Source organism: Rattus norvegicus, chromosome 7 (assembly GCF_036323735.1).
Source record: "Rattus norvegicus strain BN/NHsdMcwi chromosome 7, GRCr8, whole genome shotgun sequence".
NCBI classification, from domain to species: Eukaryota; Metazoa; Chordata; class Mammalia; order Rodentia; family Muridae; genus Rattus; species Rattus norvegicus.
This window is the reverse complement of record NC_086025.1, coordinates 91,520,021-91,547,452: the sequence shown is the minus strand read 5'-3', so window position 1 is coordinate 91,547,452 and position 27,432 is coordinate 91,520,021. Positions and strand designations below refer to the sequence as shown.

At 39.3% G+C, this 27,432-nt stretch overlaps 1 protein-coding gene and 1 pseudogene across 5 annotated transcripts in view; both read left to right on the top strand.

The window, feature by feature from the left end:
• Positions 1–23,827, top strand: part of Atad2 (ATPase family, AAA domain containing 2) — a 42,613-nt gene extending 18,786 nt beyond the window's left edge. For 4 of the 5 annotated variants that reach the window (XM_039079207.2, XM_063263559.1, XM_039079210.2 and 1 more), the window contains 16 exons: positions 509–597; positions 5,088–5,247; positions 6,215–6,305; positions 7,620–7,934; positions 8,026–8,158; positions 9,467–9,653; positions 10,601–10,786; positions 12,704–12,839; positions 13,839–14,035; positions 14,822–14,981; positions 17,838–17,960; positions 18,066–18,209; positions 18,999–19,379; positions 20,578–20,711; positions 21,220–21,348; positions 22,456–23,823. In XM_039079207.2, the coding sequence (XP_038935135.1) occupies positions 509–597; positions 5,088–5,247; positions 6,215–6,305; positions 7,620–7,934; positions 8,026–8,158; positions 9,467–9,653; positions 10,601–10,786; positions 12,704–12,839; positions 13,839–14,035; positions 14,822–14,981; positions 17,838–17,960; positions 18,066–18,209; positions 18,999–19,379; positions 20,578–20,711; positions 21,220–21,348; positions 22,456–22,500 (2,610 nt within the window). In that variant the 3' untranslated portion in view covers positions 22,501–23,823. Of the gene's footprint in view, positions 1–508; positions 598–5,087; positions 5,248–6,214; positions 6,306–7,619; positions 7,935–8,025; positions 8,159–9,466; positions 9,654–10,600; positions 10,787–12,703; positions 12,840–13,838; positions 14,036–14,821; positions 14,982–17,837; positions 17,961–18,065; positions 18,210–18,998; positions 19,380–20,577; positions 20,712–21,219; positions 21,349–22,455 lie in introns of all 5 variants that reach the window. The other variant, NM_001134879.1, reaches the window with a different exon arrangement.
• Positions 23,828–23,947: 120 nt separating this feature from the next.
• On the top strand, positions 23,948–26,198 carry Rps10-ps16 (ribosomal protein S10, pseudogene 16; annotated as a pseudogene).
• Positions 26,199–27,432: the final 1,234 nt, after the last annotated feature.

The following is a 27,432-nucleotide window of genomic DNA, read 5'->3' as shown; positions in this document are numbered from 1 at the left end:
TTGTTTGGCAATGTGGAAACAATGGTAACTAACTCTTCCCTGACACCTTTCTGCTTCATAGGCCGGGTTGTATTGACAGTGTAGTGTAAAATACTAATATTCTGCTTCACTGGGGCACACTGCTGGAGAGTTTTATGGTTGGCTGGTTAGTTTTGGTTGGTTGTTTAGGTAGGGTCCTTCTATATAACCCTGTGTTCATTATGAAATTAGATCTGCCCTAGCTACTAGAATATTTTAGATATTTCAAGATAAAAATGCAAATAAAATTAATTATATTAATATAATGTATGTATGTAAAGTTCTAAAAATTTTGGAATTTATATTAGTCCTATGAACAGTATTATAAATGACAAACTGGCAAGCAAGGTTGAATGAAAATAGATTGTATATATTACAATTTATAAGTTATATATTTATAATAAATTTGAGTGAAAATGAATTGGATCTCTTTGATTAAATATATTTGCATATTTTTATGGTAACATTGGACTACTGGACCCTCTTTTAGGCCTATCAGATGCGCCCAGCAATTATATTCTTTGATGAAATCGATGGTCTGGCTCCAGTACGATCTAGCAGGCAAGATCAGATTCACAGGTAAACATGATTAAGTTGTTATATAAAAGATAAGAATTATATGGTAAGCAAGAACTCAGCCCACAGAGTTAACTGAGTGGGATTCATGCGGGCCTACACAGATTAGGGTTCTATGAATATATATTATGGTTGTATAGCTCAGTGTTCTTCTGGAATTCTAACAGTGTGAGTGAGGGCTGTCTCTGACTCTTGCTTGCCTTTGGGACCCTTTTTATCCTACTAGGTTACCTTGTCCAGCTTTGATGTGACAATATGCTCGGTCATAGTGCTTGTCATGCCATGTCTGGCCCCTGGAAGGCCTGCTGTTTTATGAAGGGAGGTGGAGGGGGGACTGGTGGGAGGGGCAGGAGGGCAAACTGCAGTTAGGATATAATATATAAGAAAAGGATAAAAAGGAAAATTTTTTAAAAAAATTAAGATACTATATTTATATGAAAAATATAAGTCATGAAAGAAACCCAAATACATATTCATATCTATATAGACATAGATATAGATTTTTTTAAAGTTAACCTGTTTTGAGTATCAGGTTATTATCAATACACTTTTAAAAGTCTTGGTTATAGATTTATTGTGTGATGCAGGCATTGATAATAACAAGGCTGTGTATAGAATGTGGCTGACCTAGCCAATTATCTGTAGTTCTAGCCTGTCTACAACTAACACCCGAGAATTAGATTTTCTTTATTAAGTTTTATGTTCAATATTTAAATATCTTAAATGTTGCCAATTAATTCAGACACTCCCCCCCCTTTTTTTTTTAAGATTTATTCATTTATTATATATAAGTACACTAGCTGTCTTCAGATATACCAGAAGAGGGCATCGGATCTCTTTACAGATGGTTGCGAGCCACCATGTGGTTGCTGGGAATTGAACTCAGGACCTCTGAAAGAGCAGTCGGTGCTCTTAACCACTGAGCCATCTCTCCAGCCCCCCTACTTTCCCCCTTTTAAACTTTCAGTAGTAATTCAAAAATGCAAGGGCTAATTCTGGGGCCTTAAACATTTTGTGCAAGTACTTCACCACTGAGATATATTCCTAACTTTCAGGTGCTGTCTTAGTCACTGACTGTTGCTGTGAAGAGACACCATGACCAAAGCAACTCTTTAAAAGGAAAAGCATGGGGTTGGGGATTTAGCTCAGTGGTAGAGTGCTTGCCTAGCAAGCGCAAGGCCCTGGGTTCGGTCCCCAGCTCCAGAAAAAAAAAAAAAAAAGGAAAATCATTTAAATGGGGGCTTGCTTACAGCCTAAGATTAGTCTGTTATGTTAGGGAACATGGTGGCTTGCTGGTAGGCACTGGAGAAGTAGCTGAGAGCTTTACATTCATGATCCACAAGCAGCAGAAAGGGACTGGATCTTAAATGGGCTTTTGAAACCCCAAAGCCCACCACTCCCAGTGACACACTTCCTTCAACAAGGCCATACCTCCTAATCCTTTCAAAAAGTTCCAACTCTCCTTGATGACTTAAGCATTCACATACAAGAGTCTGAGGGGCATTTTTATTCAAACTACCACAGGTACCTGGGTCAAATAAAAATATCTCAGTAATTTTACGGGTTTTAGAATACCAAACCTCATTTTAAAGGAAAAAAAAAAATGAGCAGTATGTGGTGGCACTTGCCTTTAATCCTAGCACTCAAGAGGCAGAGAGACCGGAGGATCTCTGATTTCAAGGCCAGCTTACTCTACAAAGTGAGTTCCAAGTGAGCCAGGAATAATAGAGAAACCTTGCCTTGAGCAAACAAACAGGAAGATAGAAAGGTTGTACTTTTTTTTTTTTTAATGAAAATGAGGACATGATTGATACTAGGTATGGTTGAATAGGGTTATATTGTAGATAGGAGGTAGAGTTCATCCAGAGTCCAGACTGAACCAGGCAATGAGTATAGAGACAGGAAGAACCAAGAGAGTAAGAGGAGACAGGCAAAGTAGCCAAGATCAAACTGGCCAGGAGCCAAGTGGCCAAGTAGCTGGATCATATAGGAATCAGAAGCTGGGGAATGGGAAGCCCAGCCCCTGGGCTGGAGAGAGGGTTAGGGTAGAGACGGACTGAGGATTACTGGGAGGAGTCACAGATACTGAGTGAGCGTTTCTTTGTCATTTGACACTTTTTTTTCCAAGACTGGAAGGGAGCAAAAAATCTACCCCAAGTCTAAATTAGTTAGCTTTTTTGTTCGTTTGAAATCTTTTTCTTTGAGGTACTAGGGACTGAACCCAAGGCCTCCTCCTCAGCCATAAGTTATTTTCAGTCCTAGTTCAGCTTTAGTATTTCAGAGCTTCTTTCCAATGGCCTCACAAATTACATGTAATTGACAAAACATGTGATGTTTTTGAGATACCAGAAAGCATATTTACCTGCCTTCATGTGTGCCAGTGGTTTTATATATAATGTAGAAAAAAATGACATAATAATATAATTGATAGGTAGGTTTTGACTGTCCGTCCATCCTTCCTTCCTTCCTGCTTTCCTTCCTTCCTTCCATCCTTCCAGCAAAACATGATTTCTCTGTGTAGCCCTGGCTAGCCTGTAGACTAAGCTAGTTTCAAACTAGCCTCCTGTGTGCTGGGATTAAAGGTGTGTGCTACCACACATAGCTCAAGTTTTCCCCCTCTTTAAAAGGAGACTTGTTACTATTAAACCAGTAAAGTTACTCTATGAGGTATTATTTTGACCCAGATACCCCCTTACACACCTGGGATGGCTTGACTATGAATGCCCAGTATCTATTCTACTTTGTTTATTACTTTGTTTGCCATTGTACACATGAGTTGTTGTATGGTTTTTAGGTAATTTGTCCTATATGAAAGTCCTCGTATTTTTTCATGTTATATATAGTCTTGATTTGGAACTTTCAAGTCCCTGTGAAATATGCTTTATAAAAGTTGCGTCCAGGATCCATTTGTGGCTCTAAAGATTACTTTGTCGGTCTTTTTTTTTTTTTTTTTTTTTTTTTTTTTTTTTTTTTTCCTGGTCCTGGGGACTGAGCACACAGCCTTGCATATATTATTAGGTAAACACTTTACCCCTAACTACGTACATCCCAGCCTTGATTTCAGTGTATTTGTTTTTAATTTTTTAAATGTATGCATCTGTGCACGTGGTGCTCACGTGCATTTATGTGGAAGCCAGAGGAGGATGTTGAATGTCATTCGCTTTCCACTTCACATTTTTTGTGTGTATGTGCACTTGTGCATGTATGTGGACAAGCTGTTTGGGGATGCATGTGGAAGTTTGTGGTTGATGTTGTAAATCATCTCGAAAGCTCCTCTTTTTGCTTTATTGAGATAGGGTCTCTCATTTTATCCTTGAGCTCACCACTTAGCTAATTACTTGCCAACTTGTGGAGGTCCCATGTCTTAACCTTATGAGGTGGAATTACAGGCAAGTTTGCAACACTCACCAGTAATTAAATGAATTCTGGAGATCTGAACATCAATCCTTGTGCTTGCAAAGCAAGCACTTTCACTACTGAGCCAAATCCTCACCCCCACCCCCCACGTTAGTTTTTGAGACATGTTCTCTCATTGAAACTCACTGACTAGACTGACTAAGGCCAGTAAGCTTTGATGGTTCACTTGTCCCTGCTTCACAGTGCGTAGGTGATAAGCATACTCAGTGATACCTGGCTTCTGTGGAATGCTGGGGAATTGGAACTCAGGTCCTCTTTTTTTCAGCATGGGTTCTTAACCCCCTGAACCATCTCTCTAGAATCCCTATGTTTTGTTTTGTTTTTCATTGAAAAATAGCTAAGTGCCATAAGAAAACTCATTTGCATGTTTATACATTAAAATAAACCTTACCAAAAGAAATATTGAATGATTCTTTTGAAAAGCTCTCAGGGAGAACTTTCCCTCGGGATGGAGACCCTCCAACTCCAAAGACCAGACCGAGACACCACAGGATGTAATCAGCAAGAGGATTTGGTTTATTGTTGGGATACACAGGCACAGACACCTGCGGGCGCTTCAGTCACTCGGGGGACTGGCGCGCCCCACGGAACCAAGGATGGGCTTTTATAGGATTTTGGGGAGCAGAAGCAAGCATACAGAAGCAGATGCATGGTTACAGGGATATAATTGGTGGATTCTAATATGGCAAGGGTTTAGCCCGGGGGCAAGTTTCCTAGCTACCTTCCTGAAACATAACGACTGACTCGGCCCCCCAAGGGTTCAGCCCGGGGGCAAGTTTCTTAGCTACCTTCTTGGAACATAACGGCTGACTCGGCCCCCCACCAGGGTGTGGGACCTCTCCCGGGGCTTTTCTCATTGTCAGGTGTTCAACGGCAGTCCTCCTGTTGCCAGGCCTTCAACCAAACACATCTTGTTTGGCAGCCGCTGTGTACTCAGTGTTCTAACCTTTCCCTGAACCAGTCATCTTAAGTACAGCCTTGTAAAATGGCGTTACTGCTGCTAAGGTGGGGTCTTTCACTTTGTCCATAATACTAATTTGGTTTGTTTGTTTTGTTTTGTTTTGTTTTATGTTTAGTTCTATTGTTTCAACCCTGTTAGCTCTTATGGATGGTTTGGACAGCAGAGGAGAAATTGTGGTCATTGGAGCTACCAACAGACTAGATTCCATAGACCCTGCTTTACGAAGGCCTGGTCGATTTGACAGAGAATTCCTTTTCAGTCTACCTGATAAAGATGTAAGAAAAGTTTCCTTGCTTTCTATCATTAACAGTTTTGTAGTTCGTGCCGGTGCAGATGAGGAGGTCAGAGAACAACTTGGGAGTAAGTTTCCTTTGTGCTGTGTGGTCCTGTGGATGGACCTCAGCTCAGCAGGCCTGCTTGTAAGCTTTAACCAGCTGAGCTGTTTTCCACTCCCAGTAATGAGTAGTTCTGATACAGTAAAAATGGAAGATGTTAGTTTTGTATTATGAGCTTATGATTATTCAAAAGAACTCAATAGAGGTTAATTTATTATCATTAAGCATATCCTTCTCCAACTGCTTTTACAATGGTTTTCTGATGAGTCCTTGGCCAGCTCGTTAGCTTTGCCTTCTTCCAGAACACTATTGTACTGCAGTAGTTAGGCCAACCACTTAGTGCTTTTGAGAAGCATGTGGTAAAATATGAGTAGAGCTGTCTAGAATGATGGTTCAGGGTTGAGAGTGCTTACTTACAGCTATTTCAGAGGACTGGAGTTAAGTCCTCTTAACTCCAAGATGCACATCACATGACTCAGGACCACCTATAACTCAAACTGGGAAATCCAACACCCTCCTCTTGAACTCAAAGAAGGCATTTGTACTCAGGTGCATATACCCACTCAAAGAAAGTTAAAATATATATTCTTAGCAAATAAGTAGAGCTGTCAGTATCCTCATTTCTTAATGTGCTCATGAATGAATAATGCTGTTTAATTTTTTAATTTACATAAATAATGAATATAAAACTTGGGTACATTAAATAGAAATTGCTTCATTTTGTTAAATACTTACAGGTGTGCCCCCCCCCCCCATTTTCATGGTCTCATATTTCTATTTGTATTAAGTTTTGGTTACTTTAAAATTTTAGATAATCAAAAGTATTAGATTCAAGTATTTCTTACTGGAGTAACTTAATGGTTACAAATTTTAAAAATTAAAAGAGAAGGGTTTTTTTCCCCCATAGGCTCGAAAAGAGATTCTGAAGATTCATACAAGAGATTGGAATCCAAAACCAGTGGACATGTTTTTAGAAGAACTAGCAGAAAACTGTGTTGGTAAATGTGTTTTTGAGCATGTGTGAAAAATATTCTGTTCACTTCAGGTCTTGCCTTAAAGTTTAGATTTAAAAGGCTGGAGGGATGGCCTAATGGGTAAAGGTGCTTAGAATTAAAACCTGGTGACCTGAGTTCAAAGACAATGAAAGTGGAAGGGAAGAACTTGACTCCACAAGGGTATCCTCTGACCTCCACATACTCATGTTCACACATAACAAAGACGCAGAGGGAGCCAGATGTACTAGCACGTATTGGCAGTGCTGGTAGTAGGAAACAAAAGACATACTGCAAGTGTGTGGCCATCCCGGACTGCACAGGAGGAAAGGGCTGATCTGAAAGGGGAACACAGTGGATTTGTTTTCCATCTCTTTTGTGTGTTTACTTACAAGATCCTAGATATTAAAGAATAGATACTTGTCCAAGTGTGGCGACCTATCTCTGTATCCCAGTCACTTGGGAAACTGAGGCAGGATTGTCTTTAGTCTAAGACGATGTTAAGTATAGTATCAGGTCAGCCATGAGTATATAATTGTCCTTAGTCTCAAAAAAAATTTATAAAAATAAAATCGAGGAGTAGAGAGGTAGCTTAGTGTTACAAGTCCATAATGCTCTTTCAGAGGTTCCAAGTTCTGTTTCCAGAACCTTGTCAGGTGGCTCACAACTCCTGTAGCTCTTGCTCTGGGCAGGAATCCAGTGCCCTTTGCTGGCCTCCATGTGCATCTCTGCACTGTAACATACATACCTCCATACCTCCACATGGTGTAAACATAGGTAAGCCTTTTTTTTTAATGGACAAATTGATCATTGAGGGAATTTGAGAGCAGCATAGACATGAAAATAGTAATAGCCCTGTGAATTACGGAGAACTAATTGAGATAAAGTCCTGCAGAGTTTGAGCCAGTTTTGAAAGATCACACAGTAAATGACTAGAATTTGAGCTTTGGGTGACATACACCTTTAATCCTAGGAGCCCAGGAGCAGAGGCAGGTGGGTCTCTAAATTTAAGATCCTAGGCCTGGTTTACAGAAGAGTTCTGTGCCAGCCAGAACTACACAGAGAGATCCTGTCTCAGAACAACACAAGGGAATTCTTGCTCTTAATCCTTCTGTACTTAGTGCTTGCATATTTCATTCAAAAGTTACTGATTTGTTGCTGCCATCTAAGTTCACTTTATGAGTGATAAATTTTAGTTTTGTTACCTGTAAATATTCTAATAAAAGATATAATTTACATTTTTCTTTTAATCATGACCGCCAGTAATTTGAGGGTTTTGTTCTTCTCCCCCCCACCCCCACCCTGGGTTGATGGTTCTAGGATACTGTGGTGCAGATATTAAGTCAATATGTGCCGAAGCTGCTTTATGTGCCCTGCGTCGACGGTACCCTCAGATCTATACCACCAGTGAGAAACTACAGTTGGATCTCTCTTCAATTAATATCTCAGCTAAGGATTTTGAGACAGCTATGCAAAAGATAATACCAGCTTCCCAGAGAGCTGTGACATCACCGGGACAGGCACTGTCTGCCATTGTGAAACCACTTCTGCAAAATACTGTTCATATGATCTTAGAAGCCCTACAGAAAGTGTTTCCACATGTGGAAGTTGGAACAAACAAAGCTTTAAATTCAGGTATAAAACTTGATTGACCATTGAAAGCCAAAAAGAATGAGAAAGAAAAAATTACTAATGGACAGGGGTTTTTTTTTGTTTTATTCTGCAGATGTTTCTTTCCCTTTGCTAGAGAGTGATTTGGCATACAGTGATGATGATACACCGTCAATGTATGAAAATGGACTTTCTCAAAAAAATTTTAATCAGGCAAAAGAAAATTTAAATTTTCTTCATTTAAATAGGTATGTTTTCCTTGCAAATGAATGTTTTAGTATGTAAAAGTGAGGGTTTTTTTTTTTTCAAGGTAAAATATGCCAGCTAATCGGCTTTTCTTTTTTTTTTTTTTTCTTTCTTTCTTTCTTTCTTCCTTTCTTTTTTTCGGACCTGGGGACCAAACCCAGGGCCTTGCACTCTACCTCTGAGCTAAATCCCCAACCCCCTTTTTTTTTTTTTTTTTAAAGATTTATTTATTATGTATAAGTACATTGTACTTATCCTCAGACACACCAGAAGAGGGCATCAGATCTCATTACAGATGGTTGTGAGCCACCATGTGGTTGCTGGGAATGGAACTCAGGACCTCTGGAAGAGTAGACAGTGCTCTTAACCACTGAGCCATCTCTCCAGCCCTAATCAGCTTTGTAATTAAGTTAAAATGTTAGGGCTGGTAAGAAGACTCAGTTGTTTAAACGCTTGCATTACAAAAATGAAAGTCTTAAGTTCAGTCCCTAAAGCCCATAAAATTTGTAGGAATGGTGTAATTCCAGTACTGGGAAGGCAGGATCCCTGGGGCTCACTAGCCACCCAATCTAACCTAATCAGTGAGGTCCAATGAGAGACCCAGTCCCAATTGAGGTAGCTAGTGTTCCTCAGGATGACATCTGAAACCGTCCGGTAGCCTGCCCTACACAAGCACTTGTACCCACACACATTATACACTTACATTAAAAAGTATCAAAGTTTGAGTATGAAGAGATTGGCTAAGAATTAAGAGCACTGATTGCTCTTTGTGAGGACCTTGGATTCAATTCCCAAAACCCGTATCACAGTTCATAACCATCTGTAACTCTTAGTTCCAGGAGACATGACATAATCTGGCTTCCATGGGCACTGCATGCAGGTGGTGCAGACGTGCATTTAGCACTCATGCACATAGATAAAATTTTGAAGGTTTTTTTTTTTTTTTAATAATCAAATTTTGGCCAGGTATAGTGCATGTCTTTAATCCCAGCACTTGGAAAACAGAGGCGGGTGAATCTCTTAAGAGTTTGAAGCCAGCCTAGTCTATATTATTAAATTCCAGAACAGCCAGAGCTACATAGCGAAACCCTGTCTTAAAAAAGAAGAAAAGATCAAAATTCATTGTTGCTGCTGTCATTATGATTTAAACTGTTCTTAAATCTGGGACAGTTATTTTTGAGAAACTTGGCCCTGTTATATAATTGGCTAGTCAAATAGACAAGACTTCTGAAGATTTGTAATTGACAATTTAAAGGAATCATTCAGATTTCCCCCCAAATGCATCTTATTAACTTTTTTTCTTTATTTAGAAATGCCTGTTACCAGCCTATGTCTTTTCGACCAAGACTATTGATAGTGGGAGAACCAGGATTTGGACAGAGTTCTCACTTGGCACCAGCTGTAATCCATGCTTTGGAAAAATTTACTGTATATACATTAGACATTCCTGTTCTTTTTGGCATTAGTACTACATCTCCTGAAGAGGCATGCTCACAAGTAAGTTTTCCAACCAATAAAGTTATCAGATTAAAAAGTCATTCAGAGACAAATTCTAGAGAGTTGACTTTCTCTTTTTTTTTTCTTTAATTTTTTATATTTATTTAATATAAATGAATACATTGTAGCTGTCTTCAAACACACCAGGAGAGGGCATCAGATTCCATTACAGATGGTTGTGAGCCACCACGTGGTTGCTGGGATTTGAACTCAGGGCCTCTGGAAGAGCAGTCAGTGCTCTTAACTGCTGAGCCATCTTTCCAGCCCCTGAGTTTTTTGTTTTTTGTTTTTAAACTTGAACTTTTTGTCGTGACAAAGCTCTGATTGTCTTCAGCTCACGTGGTAGACCAGGCTGGCCTCAAACTGCATTCCTATGCCTCTCGAGTGCTGGGACTAAAGATGTGCCCCACCATGCCCAACAAACTTGAACTTTTAAAAAAACTTATTTTTACTTAAAGCTTACAAAGTAATAAAATTGTTTAGTTATTAAATAATATACATTTTATCTACTACTTAACATTTTTAAGACCTTGGATGAGTTATTAGATCTCTCTTTTTTTCTGTTTGCAAGATATGAGAAAATTTGCATATTGTAGGAATTGATATACTTAAAACAATTATTAGTTTTTAGTCAGTACACAAATATTTTGCTCTTTCTATTGTTGACATGTTTAAACTTAATTGGTTGATATAAAAATATTTTATATTTGTACAGCAGAATAGCCTTGTAGATTTCTTGCTGTTTCCTAGTTGCCTAGATACATTCTTTTCTCCCAAATAAAGCATTTATTAAACACTTCAAAATGTTTGTGAGGGTTTTTGGACAAGCATTCAAATTCAAGAAATTTGAAGGTTTTATATAAGAATTCTGGGATATTACTATGGCGCTAATTTTACTAATGTGCTGACTTTGAAACCTAATATAATTTTTTTTAATGTCTTATTAGATGATTCGTGAAGCTAAGAGAACAGCACCCAGCATAGTCTATGTCCCGCATGTCCACTTGTGGTGGGAAATCGTTGGCCCGACACTCAGGGCCACGTTCACAACATTATTACAGAATATCCCTTCGTTTGCTCCAGTGTTACTGCTTGCAACCTCTGAGAGACCATACTCCGCTCTGCCTGAAGAGGTAATTGGGGGGTGCAGAAGAGTTATCGTATATTAAGATAACTTACGTGAAAGCTCATGTGCTACTGAGGTAAATGAAACAATATGGAGCAGTCTTTATCAGGTATACCATCAGTAGCTGTCTGTGCTGTGTGTTCACTGTTTAGAATGTACATGTCCCTGACCAGTAATTTGTAGGGAAATATCATGTGCCTAGTACTAAGATTTTCATTTAGTTATTTTGTCTTCTGGGCACAGTGTGGTCCACTCATAAATGGTACTTGTGTTCAGATTCTCTTTTTCTGTATTATAAAGTCAGTGAAATATTCCAGTAGTTGTGGGGCACACAGTAAGGAATTATTTCAGTTTGCTTTTGTCTTTGTGTGTGTGTATCTGTCTAACTGTCTGTTCTGCATGCTTCCCTTCAACCCCTCACAGGGTTTCTCTTGTCCTGGAACTTGCTTTATGGGCCAGGCTCACCTCAAACTCAAGAGACCCACCTGCCTCTACTTCCCAAGTGCTAGGATTAAAGGTGTATGCCACCACCACCACCCTGCATCTTCTCTTATTTGTAAATGAATACTTTGTGTGGATATAAATAAATCATTCAGCTTTGAACCTTGTGTATTAGTGATTGGATCATAATGTATGTAAGGATATTTCATTTTTACTCGAGGCAGTATAAGCACTGGGCTTATCTGTAATAGAATACTTGAATCCATACCTAGTGTACTGAAAAGAGAAAGGTACTGGAAGTGGGATAGCTATTTCATTCATGGATAGTTTGATTCTCATCGTGGATACAAAGATCAGAAATAATGTCATCAGTGAAATACAAAGTTTTAGGAATCCCCAAAAGACAATCCAGTGGGATTAGGTTGGTAAAAGTATATCTAATTAAATTTGTACATGAGGGGTTGGGGATTTGGCTCAGTGGCAGAGCGCTTGCCTAGGAAGCGCAAGGCCCTGGGTTCGGTCCCCAGCTCCGAAAAAAAGAACCAAAAAAAAAAAAAATTTGTACATGAATTGAAAGATAGAAATGATGTTGTACTCTGAATTAGTACCAGGAGGAACTTGAGGGGGCTCTTGGGCACTCTGGGATCATTGGCTTTCTTACTGGGCAGCCCTAGCTAAGCTGGAACTTAACATGTAGACCAAGCCGTCCTTAAACTCACAGAGTACTAGAATCAAAGGCACATATCACCCACCATACCTAGTGACATTTGTATTGTCTACAAATCTTGACTTTGTGAATAGTGGTTTCAGTTATTGGTATATAAATCTTAGCATTGTCCCTTTCATTTCCTTAGAATGTATGCCTAGAAATGGAATTGTTTGGTGGTGCAGTAGTTTTGTGCTTAACTTTTTGTAGAACCATATTGTTTTTAACAAAGGTTGAGCCATTTTGTGTTCCTGCACTGTTGAGCAGTACTTACTTTATGCTGTTATTTTTGAACATTGATTCCCACTTCATGTCTGTGGGTTGTGAGACTTAATTAAATAACCTTAGTAAACCCATTGCATAATTAGTATAATAACATACTATATTCTAGTTGGAGTCCAAAGATGATCTGATATTTGGTTACTAATTTAGCACATCTATTCATACTTAATTCTGTGTGTATGAGTGCCCTGCCTGCTTGCATGCTTGTAGAGGCCAGAATGTGGCATTAGATTCTCCCAGACCTAGAGTTACAGATGGCTATGCGCTGTCTTGGGGATCCAGAAACTCAGACAGGAGTCTTCTAGAAGAGCAACCAGTGCTCTTAACCACTGAGTCATCTCCTGGCTTCTGTTTGCTTACTTTAAAAGACATATCTTAATTTTTCATTAGAAATAGGTTTTTAATGTACTGTTGGATTAAGTAATCAGTAATACATGTGTGTTTGTATATATTGCATACATGTATGTTCTGTATGTTATGCTTTTTTTTTTTAAGGTACAAGAATTGTTTACCCATGATTATGGAGAAATTTTTAATGTCCAGTTACCAGATAAAGAAGAACGAACCAAATTTTTTGAAGACTTAATTTTAAAACAAGCTGCAAAACCTCCTGTGTCACAAAAGAAAGCAGGTTAGTTACTTAGTAGAGAATAACTAAGAAAATTGCAGCTAATGTGACATCTGTCTGAATCTACAAACTCATCCTCAATTGTGGGGGTGATGTGTATGACTTAAAAAGCTCTGTATCCTATTAAAATGGACTAAGTTTTTAAGGTACATAAGGTGTTTCATAGAATAGCCCCAGCTTGTCTATGTTCCTCTTTTTCAAGGTCCCTATTTAATTATGTAAAGGCCTGTGCATATGAGCGCTGGAACCTGTAGAGGCCAGAAGAGGGTGGTTGAAGCTAGAGTTTTAAGCAATTGTGAGCTGCTGATGGGAGTTCTGAGAACTGAGTGTGGGTCCTCTATAAGATCAAGGTGCTCTTAACCACCAAACCACCACCCCAGCTCTAGAACTGTGTTCTTACCTATACCACCCCACCTCTTTCTGTCTGTTTTGTTTTGTTTTAAGAACAACAACAAAAACTGTCTTTAAAATGCACACACCACAGTTCCACTTTTGGTTCTTGTAATGCTTCTACCTCTGTTCCTCATTGCTGCCTAAATTTAACTTGGGACTGGAGTTACAGATGTCGGTACTGGGAATGAACCCAAGTTCTTTGCAGGACCAACAGGATGCTCTTAAATAGTGTTACTTCTCTCCTTTTTTCTATTTTCCTTTTTGGTTTTTTGAAACAGGGTTTCTCTGTGTAATCCTCCTCCCTGGCTGGCTTCCGAGTGCTGGGATTAAAGGCATGTGCCACCATTGCCCAGTTTAATTTACTTTTTAGTATGTGTATGCACAAGTCAGAACACAGATTGCAAAAGTCATTCAGGAACTCGGGTCATGGTGTTTGGTGGCAGGTACTTTTATCTAAACCTCTAGTCTCATTTCGTCTTTTAATCCTGAATATTGGTTTCCTATCCCTTGTAAAGGAAATAACCCTCAAACCCTCATTCTGCTTGCACTGAGTTATTTGTTGCCCTCCCTTTCGTGGAGGCATATACTAAAGTCTTCCTCCGTGTGAAGTTCTGCAGGCCTTGGAGGTGCTCCCGGTGGCACCTCCACCTGAACCAAGACCACTGACAGCAGAAGAAGTTAAACGGCTTGAAGAACAAGAAGAAGATACATTTAGAGAACTCAGGATTTTCTTAAGAAATGTCACACATAGACTTGCTATTGATAAGCGATTCCGAGTCTTCACTAAGCCTGTTGACCCTGATGAGGTATAATTAATTTTGTCTTTGGGTCAAATATGTTTGGGCCATAATAATAGAAAAACCAAATAGTTCATGTAGGTGCCCTGCAGAACTCTGAATTTGTGTTCTCTATCTGGGCATGTGAACTTAGTGTCCTAAGCATGTATGGACTTTAGAGCTGTCTAATATGTATTTCTATTGTTTCAGAGAATAAACAGTTAACTTTTCTACACATTTAGACAAAAGGAACTTTAGAAGGTTTTAATTACACATGGTATTACCATTATGTGTAGATTCAAAAGTTGGGCGTAGAGGTGGGTTTTTGTTTTTTGAGACAGGGGGACTTGGGATTGGGGATTTAGCTCAGCGGTAGAGCGCTTGCCTAGCAAGCGCAAGGCCCTGGGTTCGGTCCCCAGCTCCGAAAAAAAGAAAAAAGAAAAGAAAAGAAAAGAAAGATACAGGGGGACTTGCTCTGTAGTCCAGGCTGGCCTGGAATTTACCGTGTAGTGTAGGCTACCGTGAACTAAGTGCTGAGGTCACCGGCTTGCGTCAGTATTTTGTAGAGTCTGTTCTTAAACCAACACTGAAGGATGGACAGCAGTTGTATAAGGAAAGAAATAAAAGATACTAAAAAATATAACTGCTCAAGCATAGGAGTAAATATGAAGCAGAAATAGGTTTATGATAGAACCAAAGCATTCATGAGTATGGCATCCTTATTTATTTTACGTCCTCTATATTAATATTGCAGATAACCCTTTTTTTTAATATATATAGTTTGTTAAGTGATTTGGTGATTTGCTTCGATTTTAGGTTCCTGATTATGTCACTGTCATAAAGCAGCCAATGGACCTTTCATCTGTAATCAGTAAAATTGATTTACATAAATACCTGACTGTGAAAGACTATTTGAAGGATATTGATCTAATCTGTAGTAACGCTTTAGAATACAATCCAGATAGAGATCCTGGAGGTAAGCGTTAGTGAACTCCTTTTCAAGGTGTGGTTTTAGGGGTTATTGACAATGAGGTTTGTTGATGGTGTTTGTATGTTTGGTTGATTGTTTTTAATGCCCTGGTTAAGTAAATATTTTGCATTCAAAATAGCATATAATTCTCACAATAACCTTATCTTATTCTACAGCTGAGAAAGGTATAGTTTAGGAAGATTAAACCATTTTTCAGAGTCACGGTGCCAGGAAGGAACAAGGGCAGACTTTGAATGGTGTTTGGGGTTGATTGGTTGGTTTCTCACTCAGATCCCCAAATATTAACCATATAATGTACCCTCTAATGCAGAGGTTCTCAGCCTTCCTAATGCTGAGATCCTCTAATACAGTTCCTCATGTCCTCACACCCCCCACCCCCGCCAAGCACATTATTTTATGCTATTTCAAAACTGTAAAGTTGCTACTGTTATGAATTGTAATATAAATATTTGATATGCAGGATATCTGATATATAACTCCTGTGGGACCCACAGGTTGAAAACCACTACTCTAATCAAACACAAAGTAGCTTGTTTATGTACTTTCTGAAAGTGAAACAATAAAGCATTAATAAATTTCAAGAATTTTTTCTCTCTTTTTTAAGATTTACTTATTTATTTTATATATGAGTACACTGTAGCTGTCTTCACACACACCAGAAGAGGGCATCGAATCCCATTACAGATGTTGTGAGCCACCATGTGGTTGCTGGGAATTGAACTCAGGACCTCTGGAAGAGCAGTAAATGCTCTTAACCACTGGGCTGTCTCTCCAGCCCCCAGGGGGTCATCATTCTCATAATCTGAATAGTTTTTAAATTAAAAAAAAAAAAACAGCTGCCAGTCTGAGTAACTTTTCTCAACAAAACGACCATTAAAAGTGAGCCTACTAAGTTCTCCGTTTCTTCTTCTAGAGGCTTCTGTGAATCCTTCCAAAAATGGTCTGTGCATATGTGCCCCTGTTCATTGCCCTACTTGCCCTGTCTGTCTGTCTGTTTATCTTTCTTCCACTCTTAACTGCTGAGCCATCTCTCCAGACCCTTGAGTTTTAGGAATGATGTATTTATCCTTATTTTATGTACGTTTGTGTTTTGCCTACATGAATGTCTGAGATATCAGATCCTCTAGAACTGAAATTGCCATTGTAAGCTGCCATGTGGGTGCTGAGATTTGAACCCAGGCCCCCTTATTTTTTAATTTACTTAATTTTTTTTTTTTTTTTACTTTACATCCTGCTTACTGCCCCCCTTCCAGTCACCACCCCACCACAATCCTTCTACTCCCTCACCCCCCTTTTCCTCTGAGGGTGGTAGCCTCCCTGTTATCCTCCACCTTGGGTCTTCAAGTCTCTGCAAGGCTAGGTGCTTCCTCTCCCATTAAAGCCAGACAAAGCAGCCATGCAGCCCAGCTAGAAGAGCATATCCCATTACAAGCAACAGCTTCTGGGATGGCCCCTGTTCTAGTTGTTCAAGACCCACATGAATGTCAGGCTGCACATCTGTTACATACAGTGTTAGAGACCTAGGTCCAGCCTGTGTATGTTCTTTGGTTGGTGGTTCAGACTCAGAGATCTAAAGATCCAGGTTAATTGACTCTGTTGATCCTGTTGTGGAGTTCATATACCCTTCAAGGCTGCAATCCTTCCCACTATTCTTCCCTAAGAGTCCCCGAGCTCCACCCACTGTTTGGCTGTGTGGACCCAGGCTTTTAGTAGCTGAGCTGTTGTAAGATATTTGATCACACTGTGAACCCCAAGTTATTTACTGGAAAAAAAAAAAAACTGTTTCTAGCTATATGGCTGTCTCTTAGCATACACCTTTAATTCCAAACAGTAAAGGTAAAGTTAGTTTGTAGAAGGAATCCTTCATGTTTGAAAGTGATGTCTGATTAAGTGGTAAAGTGAAAAATCAGAGAAAGATTTGACAGAATAGAATATGCCCAGGAATGAGGAGACAAAAGCTACTTAAGAGAGAAGTGCTGAGAGAGTGGAAGAGGCAGTTATCAGGACTGTTGTATAGTGACAGCCTGCAGAGAGAACAGTTTAGACACAGGTGAGAACAGAATGAGAAGGGGCCAGAAGATTAGATCATTGCCAAGGGTAGTACGAGGCCAAGCAGAACAATTCAGGAGAGGCCAAGGAGAAGCAGATTGAGTCAAGTCAGTTTGAAGAGGAGTTTGAACCAAAATAGCTGAGTTGAACCAACCACAGTTTAAAAAGAGAAGAAGGGTGAGTTTATTCAGTAAATGAGTCTCAGGCTGGAAACATTTTAGCCCAGTGTAAGGGAATATTGAACATTCCATTTGTTGTTCTTTTGGGTGTTGGTTTGTTTGTTTGTTTGTTTTTTTGATTGATTGAGTCGGAGTCTCACGGTATAGGCCTTGCTGACCTAAAACTCACAGAGATCTCCCTGCTTCTGTTTCCCCAGTGTAGGGATTAAAGAATGCCAGCCCCTGTTAAACTTAAGATGGTGTAGTTCAGGTTGTCCTTGACATATATCCAAATCATTAGATTATCACTCAAACCAGAATATGACATTTATTCTTTGTATGAAGTTTAGGAATTGTAATAGCTACTATCTTTACCCAAAATACTAAGTTTACTTTTGGAAAAGTATTAAGAATTGTGTTTCCTGGGGCTGGAGAGATGGCTCAGTAGTTAAGAGTGCTCACTGCTCTTCCAGAGGCCCTGAGTTCAAATCCCAGCGACCACATTGGTGGCTCACAACCATCTGTAATGTGATCAATGCCCTCTTCTGGTGTGTCTGAAGACAACTACAGTGTACTTGTATGTAATAAATAAATAAATCTTTTAAAAAAAGAATTGTATTTCCTTATATTTCAGATCGTCTTATTAGGCACAGAGCTTGTGCTTTAAGAGACACTGCCTATGCAATCATTAAAGAAGAGCTTGATGAAGACTTTGAGCAGCTTTGTGAAGAAATTCAGGAATCTAGGAAGAAAAGAGGTAGGGAAAGGCTTGGGCATTTGAAGAGGATGCCTTGGATGAATTCCATTTGTATGACCTCGAGTTCTTGAAACAATTTTTAAAATTTATCTATTTCTTTATAAGGTTGTAGCTCTTCCAAATATGCACCATCTTATTACCACGTCATGCCAAAGCAAAATTCCACTCCTGTCGGTGATAAAAGGTCAGATCAAGAGCAGAAGGAGAAGCTGAAGGCACCTTGTACTCCCATGGCAAGCAGCACCCCTGGTAAGCCCTCTGGAGTAATTTGTCATTTACAACCTTCATTGTCTTCTGCCCTTTACTTTGTCTTGTACTTTGCTAATACAGTAAATTGCACCTATTTGGCTGATGTTCAAGCAACTAAACTGTAAAATACCCAGAGCCTTCTTTTTCTATATACATTTTTCACAAATACAGTGAATATAGTGACAAAGCCTTGGTGTTGTGCTGAAGCTCTGCCTTCTGTTACCACCCAAACACTCAGCTCTCTTCCAAGTTGTATTAAGTTTGTTTTTGTAATGGTTTTTCAAGTTCACCCTGTATTCTCCAGTTCTAATGAAACGTAGTTTTACTGTCTACCTTACACAGTAATTTAAACTCTTTTGTGCTTTAGTTTCTTCCACTGTAAACTGATGATGCTAATGGTAGCAAACCTCATCAGTTTAAAGTGAAATTCCAATGAATTCATATGCATGACGTGCTTAAGAGAATGCTCAGTGTACCTTACCTGTGCAGGTAGGTAGGTCGTTGTGAGTCTTGACTTTCAGTTATTCAGTTGATGGCCCATCCTGCTGCTCAGCAGTCGTTTATAATGCATCACATAGATCACATTATTGCCTTCCTTAAAGTTATTCAAGATTTTTTAATAATTCAAGAATTACAGCTTGAACCAGGTCATTTTGTGAGCTGGACATTGTCCATGTCTCCATCTTGTCACAGTAGTTTACTGTTTCTGTATTCCAGCCATGTGAAAGTACTGTGGTTTCTTGACTTCTTTAACTCTTCATCTTATTTCTTTTGTTAAATTCCTTGAAGCTCGGTTGAAGAGAAAATTCCGGAAAAAGTCAAAGTGGCATGTAGGCACCAAAATAAAACGAAGGAAAATTTCACAAGCTAAAGACAGTAGCCAGACTGCTGTGAACAGTGCAAGCAGGAGTGACTCAGAAGACAGTCAGCATACACGTACAGAGCTCGGAAACACAGGGGAGTCCTCAGTAGAAGAAAGTGACAAGCAGAACACCTCTGAAAGCAACATAGACTTGAAAAATAACTCAAGTTCCTCCAATATTGAGAATGAACTTGAAGAGCCTAAGCAAACTGCAGAGGGCACAGAGCTGAAAAAAGCCAGGATTGTTTGTAGTGGCGATGCCGCTACCTCCCAGGTCACAGACATTGCTGAAGAAAATGAATCAAAAGGTAAGTCTCACTTAGAAGGTGAATGCCTCAACACTCAGGAGGCAGAGGCAGGTGGATCTGAGTTTGAGGCCAGCCTGGTCTACAGAGCCAGCTCCAATAGCCAGGGCTATTAAAGAGAAACCCTACCTTGAGAAGCAGAAGGAAAAAAAAGTAATAAACATCTTTTAAAACTTGAGAGGGAGGGCTGGAGAGATGGCTCAGAGATTAATAGCACTGTCTGTTCTAAGTAACCACATGGTGGCTCACAACCATCTATAATGAGATCTGGTGCCCTCTTCTGGCCTCCAGGCATACATGCAAGCAGAGTGCTGTATATATAATAAGTGAATAAATCTTTTAAAAAAAAAAAAAAAAACTTGAGATAATTCCTAAACAAAGTCATTACATACCAGTTCATTGCTTTTGCTGTTTTTCAGAGCACAGATGTTAACTAAGTAGAAAAATAGCATTATCTTTACTTAACCTTTCAGCTACTAGACCAAAACACCGACATATCCATATATAATAAATTAAACTAAGTTTTTGTGATGATGGACTCTCTTGGGGATTCAATTACTGTCACAGCAGGGTCCCATGTTTCACAGCTGTACTAATGAGCTGGAGACACTACAGAAAATCTTGAGTGCAGCTGCGGTATTAAAGTAAATACTTCACAAAAGAGAGTGGGAACCAACCACTAACCCATGTACAAGAAGAGGAGCTGAGAAAAGAGGGAAGCAGAGGTGCATATACTTCTTCTCAGCCACGTGCTAGAGAAGGAGCACTAAATGAAGCAAGGAAATACTCAGTCCTGAAGAGACATTGTTCAAATACAACTAGCATCTAGCCTAATACTAACTTCTTCAGTGATTATTATCCCATTAATTGCTAAGAGAAAGTGACACTTGATTTGGTATGTCCCTTTCTGCCAATTTCATGGAAACTGTCAAGGAATCCCCCAAATAATCAGTTTGAGAAATACTTCTTATATTGTTTTTGTTATGGTGGGATTCTGTTTGTTTACTTTAAGACAAATTTTACTAAGTAGCCTAAATTGGCCTGGAACTCTATATAAAGCAGCCTGGTTTCTAACTCATAAAGATTTATCTTCTTCTGACTCCTGGGTGCTGGGATTAAAGGCAGGCATTAAACCAGTTATTTGTCTTAGCCATTATGTTTCTGAACCAAATAATAATAATTGCTTAAATTTTCTCTTTAGAAATGGGGTTTCTGCGAATGACTCGAGCTAGACATTCCCAGGTAGAGCAGCAGCAGCTGATCGGTATGGAAAAGGCTCTGGCGATTCTCTCTCAGCCTACACCTTCACTTGTTGTGGACCATAAGCACTTAAAAGTATGTTAAACTGAAGTCAATGCTTTCACTAGACATTTTAGTCTTCCTCACAAAATGGATTGCAGGCTACACGGGGATTCAGCTTAAGTTCTTTTCCTTTAGGAAAAGTTCTTCTGGGCTGGAGAGCTGGCTTAGAAGTTAAGAGCTCTGACTGCTCTTGAGGGCTTAGGTGTAGTACCCAGTGCCCTCTTCTCGCCTCTGGACACTAGGAAGTTCACATTAGATAAATATTTAAGTAAATAGATTCTTTTAAAAAGAAATTTGTCTGGAGAAGTTTGTGGATATAATAGAAATTAGCAATTTATGCTGTAGTTTTCAGGATGCTGAAGGTTAACCCAGGGTCAAAGCCGGTGTCACAGAATGAAGGAGATCTAAGTCATTGCCAGCGACTTGCATACCTCAGCACTGGTGGCCTGTTACCTTTATAACAGTTCCCCTATGCATTCAGAATTAAAAATCTTGTTGCAAGGAATTAATCTGGCACACATAAACACTTGTTTTCTTTTAGAATCTTTTGAAGACTGTTGTTAAAAAAAGTCAGGAATATAATATATTCCAACTGGAAAATTTGTATGCAGTCCTCAGCCAGTGTATTTATGAGCACCGCAGGGACTATGACAAAACAGCACTTGTTCAGGTAAGGTTTGGACTTCAAACTGGTTCATTGCTTGTTTTGAGATAGGGTTTTTCTATTCAGTCCTGATTATCTAGAACTCAACTGTAGACCAGGCTGTCTTCAAACAGGCTCTCCCTCGGCCTCTCCCTCTGCCTCCCAAATGTTGGGATTCATGCTAACTTGAAACACTTCATACTCCTTTTGCCAGGTAATATTCCCATTAAAGATGACTGAAGCCTTAAAGACCAACCAAAGCATGATGACCCACTTGGAAATTCCATTTTCTGGGTATAGGCAGGATCTGTGCCCCAAGGTCGTCTTCTGTAATATAGCATGTTTAAGGCCATCTTGAGCTGCATGAAACTCTCAAAACCAAAAGATAATAATTAAGAGGCTGTTTTCTATGAAGATTATAGATTGTTAATCAATATAAACAAGGCTGGTGTATCATAAATCTAATTGATTAGATTGTATTTATGATAAACAATGACTCCATGTATTGATAAAACTAAAAATACATAAATATCAATATGGAAATGCATCTTCTTTTAAAATAGCCTTTTCCCCTAAGATAAGTGTTTATGGTGGATATGTTTGTATACATCTGTAATCCTAGATTGGAGTAGCTGAAACACAGGAATCACAAGTTTAATCTCATGTGGTGACATAGTTAAGACCCTCTCTCAGATACCTACTTATCTTTTAGAAGGTATTGGAATATTAATTATTAAAAATATATGTTGGGGTTGGGGATTTAGCTCAGTGGTAGAGCGCTTGCCTAGGAAGGGCAAGGCCCTGGGTTCGGTCACCAGCTCCGAAAAAAAGAACCAAAAAAAAAAAAAAAATGTTAGATGCTACTTACATATTACCAGTCACCTATAAAATCTGCCATATACCCACCTAGTATATGGAATACCTGTGTGTGGCGTACATGCCCCTGTAGGGTACACTAGGGAAGGTAGATGCTATGTGTAGAATATTATTGCTTACACTGTATATGAGTGTACCAAATTGACCCGATAGTTACATGGATAAGTAATATTCTTATCGCTGTTGGGGAGAAGCACATTATTTTTTTTTAGCTTTTTTCAATATTGAAAATATTTTTCCTTCTTGTCTTTTACACAGAAAATGGAGCAAGCAGTAGAGAACTTCAGTTGTTCCAGATCATGATATCATTACATTCTAGAATTTATTCAGTTCCTATTTAATTGTCTTTGGATATAATTTTCATAACTGATGCTAGATGAGATGAAGTCTTGCATCTTCAAGAAAAGATTAAAATAGTAAAAGTACTTTAAATTTCTTGATATTTATGTACATGTAGTAAGATAACTAGTATGTCTTAAGATGTTTAAGCAAAGCACTGTAACAATTGTAATTGTTTGACTAGATTTTAAAGCTATTTTGGTAATTAATGTTTTGTGACATTTAATGATAGCTTAGCAGCATTGCATTTTTGTTACTCTTAGCTGAAGCACTTTTAGTTTTATCATTCCCTAGTCGGTTATTGTATCAGCTAGATTTGTATCTGTTGTAGTTGCTGTCTTTGTTTTCCTCTAATGCCTTTCTTCCATTTGCCAAAATTCAAGTGATTTTCAAGAGGGCCTCAATACAATTCTGTACTTAATATAAAAATTAATGCCTTTAGATAAAGATTTTTATAATTCTAATTTAGGTTAATAAAGATTTTTAAATATATTGTTTACTTTTGTAATTATATACACAACAAATATATTAGTGACTAGTTTTTATATTTGACAACCATTTATCTTTCTATCATTGTGTTTAGGTTATATCCTATAAATATTCTTTATCTGCACATATATGATTATAAATATAAATTTTCTATACTGATACCAAAAATACATTTCTTTCTTAAAGTTGAAGCCCGTTACTCCTTCTACACACTGTTGAGTGGGACATTCAGACCTCTGCTTTCAGAGCAGTGTGTGCTGGGCAGCTTGCGGAGAGCAGCCACTGACGTCTGGGAGGCTGTGGGGCTTTGTTAGTGTTGTAATGGTGGTGGGAAGGGTCAGACCGAGGGCCCAGTGTACACTAAGTACATGCCTCGCTCAAGAGTTTAGATTTTAGCATAGTTTAAAGTTGAGCTGCCTGTTTTTAAATGTAGATATTTAAAATATTTCTAAAATTCAGTAATTTGGATACCTTAATTAGTAGATGCTGTCTTATATACCTATGCCAAACATCGATAACATTTGAACATGTTCATATTGATAGAGATAATATTGTATAGGTTGAGTGTGTATGTATCTGGGTTCTCAGCCCTTGAGGTAGAGACAGGAAGATCAAGAATTCAAGGTCATTAGCTACACAGTAAGTTTGAAGCTAGCCTGGCTACTTGAAACACTGTCTCAAAAAAGCAAATAAATAAAGTATTATGCTTAATAGTTTCTATTGTAGTTTATTATAACTTATTTCAGATGTATCTTTTTATTGTACATTTTGTATAATAAATATTAAAGTTGAAAACTGTTACTTGTTTCTAGTTATTTAGAACGTTGTGTGAATGTATATGTGTCATAACGTGTGTGTGTGTGTGTGTGTGTGTGTGTGTGTGTGTGTGTGTGTGTGTGTGTGTGTGTGTCCGACCAGACAGTTCTGTAGAGTCTTTCTTTGCTTCCACTTTTACGTGATGTGAATCCTAGGGATCAAACTAGGTTACTAGGTTTGTGAGTGTTTTTCCTACTGGGCCATCTTACTACCCCTTCAGTTTTTAAAAACTGATTAAAGATAGGACTGACTGCCAAGCATCATGGTGCTTACTTGAATAATCCCAGCCCTTGGGGGGTAAAGGCAAGAGGATTGCCTGAAAATCAAGACCAGTCTGCTCTTCATTATTTTGGGACACCAAAGGCTACATAGGCATCAGACAAACAAAATAATAAGTCAATGTAAAATAATTACAGGGTTCTTTCATGTATGAGTGCATACACTAAATAAACCAGCCAGTACATAAGAGGAATGTTGACTTTTTTTCTTGTTGAAAATATTTAGAGCAGTTAAAGATAATTCATTTAAATCTGAAAGGAAAAAAATATAAACAGTTACAGCGTACATAGTATCATTTAGGAAATCCTAAGAAAATCAGAAGAAACTGGTAGAACCATTGTGTGAATTAATCACTATAAGAAAGACGGTAAAAATCAGTGGTTTCTATTCATTGCTAGTACATAATCCAGAAAGGAAGTCAGGAAGTAATTCAGTTTGATCATTTTCCATGACAAAATACCTGAGAGTAAAAAGATTATTTGGTTCACCATTTTGAAGTTAAGCAACGCTTAGTTGGCTTCATGGCTTTAAGTCTAGAGAACAGATGTCTACATGCCTGAGGAAGGACAAATTCATGGGAGAGGATCGAAAGTCTTGAAGTCAAAATACCTGATAAAATGGTTTTAAGAATGATGACAGTTTATGAGCTAGGAAAAAGACAGTCTTCCAATGGCGTTGGCATAACTGGATGTCCAAATGCAAAAGAATGATAGTGAATCCTTGCCTCCTGCCATATAGAAACCAGCAGAAATGGATCAGGGGCCTGAGTTGTAAGAGCTAAACCTACAATTCCATTGAGGCCTTACACAGGCTAAGCAAGCAGTCTACCACAGAGCTGAGTGCACAGCCTGGAGACCATAAGTTTGGATGCTCCGTCTCTGAAAGCATTACTCATCCGTTGGAAAGGTTCAGAGTCCCTGGACACATTTGACAAAGCGTGATCAAATGGACTAGACAAAAGTCCCTGCAGAGCAACAGATGATACCACAAGAGCCACAGGGAAGCAATCAGAAATGTTTTTCATCTTTTTTTAAAATTTCTGTTTGTGAATTTATTATCTCATACATTACATCCCAACTGCAGTTCCCCTCCCTGCCACATCTGATTTCTGCAAAGGGGAGGGGATCTCCTATATCCACCCTCATATCCATTCCCTTTTACTCTTCTACTGCCCTTCAGAAAAAAGCAGGCCTGCCAAGGATATTAACCAATCAGCATATCAAGTGGCAGTAAGATTGGGCACCTCCCCTCATATTAAGGCTAGATGACAACAATACAGCCTAGCTAGAGGACAGGGATCCCCAAAGTAGGCAAAAACATCAGAAATAGTGCTCCCTCTGTTAAAATCTCACTCCTTTCCAGCCTCTGCCTCGGACCTTGCAGCCACCGCGATGTTGATGCCTAAGAAGAATCAGAGTGCCATCTATGAACCTCTTTTTAAGGAAGGGGTGATGGTTGCCAAAAAAGACATACATGCCCAAACACCCTGAGCTGGCAGACAAGAATGTGCCCAACCTTCACGTCATGAAGGCCATGCAGTCTCTCAAGTTTCAAGGCTACGTGAAGGAGCAGTTTGCTTGGAGACATTTCTACTGGTACCTCACAAATGAGGGCATCCAGTATCTCCGAGATTACCTGCACCTACCTCCGGAGATCGTGCCCGCCACGCTGCAGGCCTCGGCCCAAAGGTTGAGAGGGTGAGCTGCCTGCAAGATTCACAAGAAGAGAGGCAGACAGAGACCTACAGAAGGAGTGCTATGCCCCCTAGAGCTGACCGGAAAGCTGAGGCTGGGGCTGGCTCAGCAATGGAATTCCAGTTTAGAGGGGGCTTTGGTCATGGACATGGTCAGCCACCTCAGTGACATTGGAGATTTTGTTGTATTGAGTAAACTTTAAAGAAAAAAATCTCATAAAAACACCAAGCTACACAATTACAACATGTGCAGGGGGCCTCGGTTAGACCCGTGCAGGCTCCCTGATTGTCCCTTCAGTCTCAGTGAGCCCCTATGAGTCCAGATTTGGTGATTCTGTAGGTTTTCTGCCTTTAAAAAAAAAAAAGATTTATTTATTCTATATAAATACACTGTAGCTGTCTTCATGCACACCAGAAGAGGGCATCAGATCTCATTACAGATGGTTGTGAGCTGCCATGTGGTTGCTGGGATTTGAACTCAGGATCTCTGGAAGAGCAGTCAGTGCTCTTAACTGCTGAGCCATCTCTCCAGCCCTCTGTGGGTTTTCTTGTGTCCTTGATAAAACAAGATGCAGAGGCTTCTTATCAGAGGGAAGGCTTGGTAAGACTCACCTTGAGAGCAATGCAGTGAAGATTGTTCCAGAGTTGTAAAGAAAGATGCTTAAGCATTGGCAGGAGCGTTGACATGAATGAAGGGCTGCTAGTTTCAGGTCTCACTTGAATACTGGGAACATCTGGACTTCCAAATAATACAGGGGAGTTAGTGGGAAGCAGCCCCATGGGTCCCAGTATATACTTACTCTACAGCTTCAAATGCCCCTTATCTCACCACCATGGTTGTCTGGACCTTGAATGCCATTTGTACTCTTTGTCCGGATGAAAATTCTTATGACCAGAGTACCACGAGAAGTCCAGCAAACACTGGGCCACTGGGAAATGTGTTTTGAACAATACACATGTGCTGAGGACAGCTCTTACCTCTGCTGAGCGTCCCTCCCCTTTGCAGAAATCAGTTGTGATTCTGTTTCTAGATAGCTGTATTCTGCTAATCTATTTGACTACAATATCATTGTATTGAATGCTGTGGCTTTGTAATCAAGAGCATTAGTTCTACTGATGGTGTAGGTGTGTGGTATTTTAAGTCTGTATGCCAAATTTATTTCCCCAACAGAGGCTTGTTAAGAGTACAGAGGAAGGATTGGATGGATAGCTCAGTCCATAAGGAGCTTGGCAGGCAAGCATGGATGAGAGTTCATTCTCCTGAGTTTGATCTCTCAACAGTGGATTTTTGTCAGGGTATTCTATCACAGCCATAGAAATGAAAGTACAAAGCTCCCCAGGTCCCACCCGAGGCCCTGACTTCTGCGATCTTATTTTCTGCTGATGAATTTCGACTACTCTACCCACTATAATTGAGCGCATACAACATGTCTTTTTGTGATGGCATATTTTACTTTAGAATGGTATCTTATTATAGGCTGTGGTGATTCGAATGGAGATAGCCCAGATAGATTCATGTGTTTGAAGGCTTGGCCGTAGGGATTGGCACCATCAGGTGTAGCCTTATTGGAGGAAAGTGTGTCACTGTGGACGTAGACCTTGAAGTCTTTATAAACGCA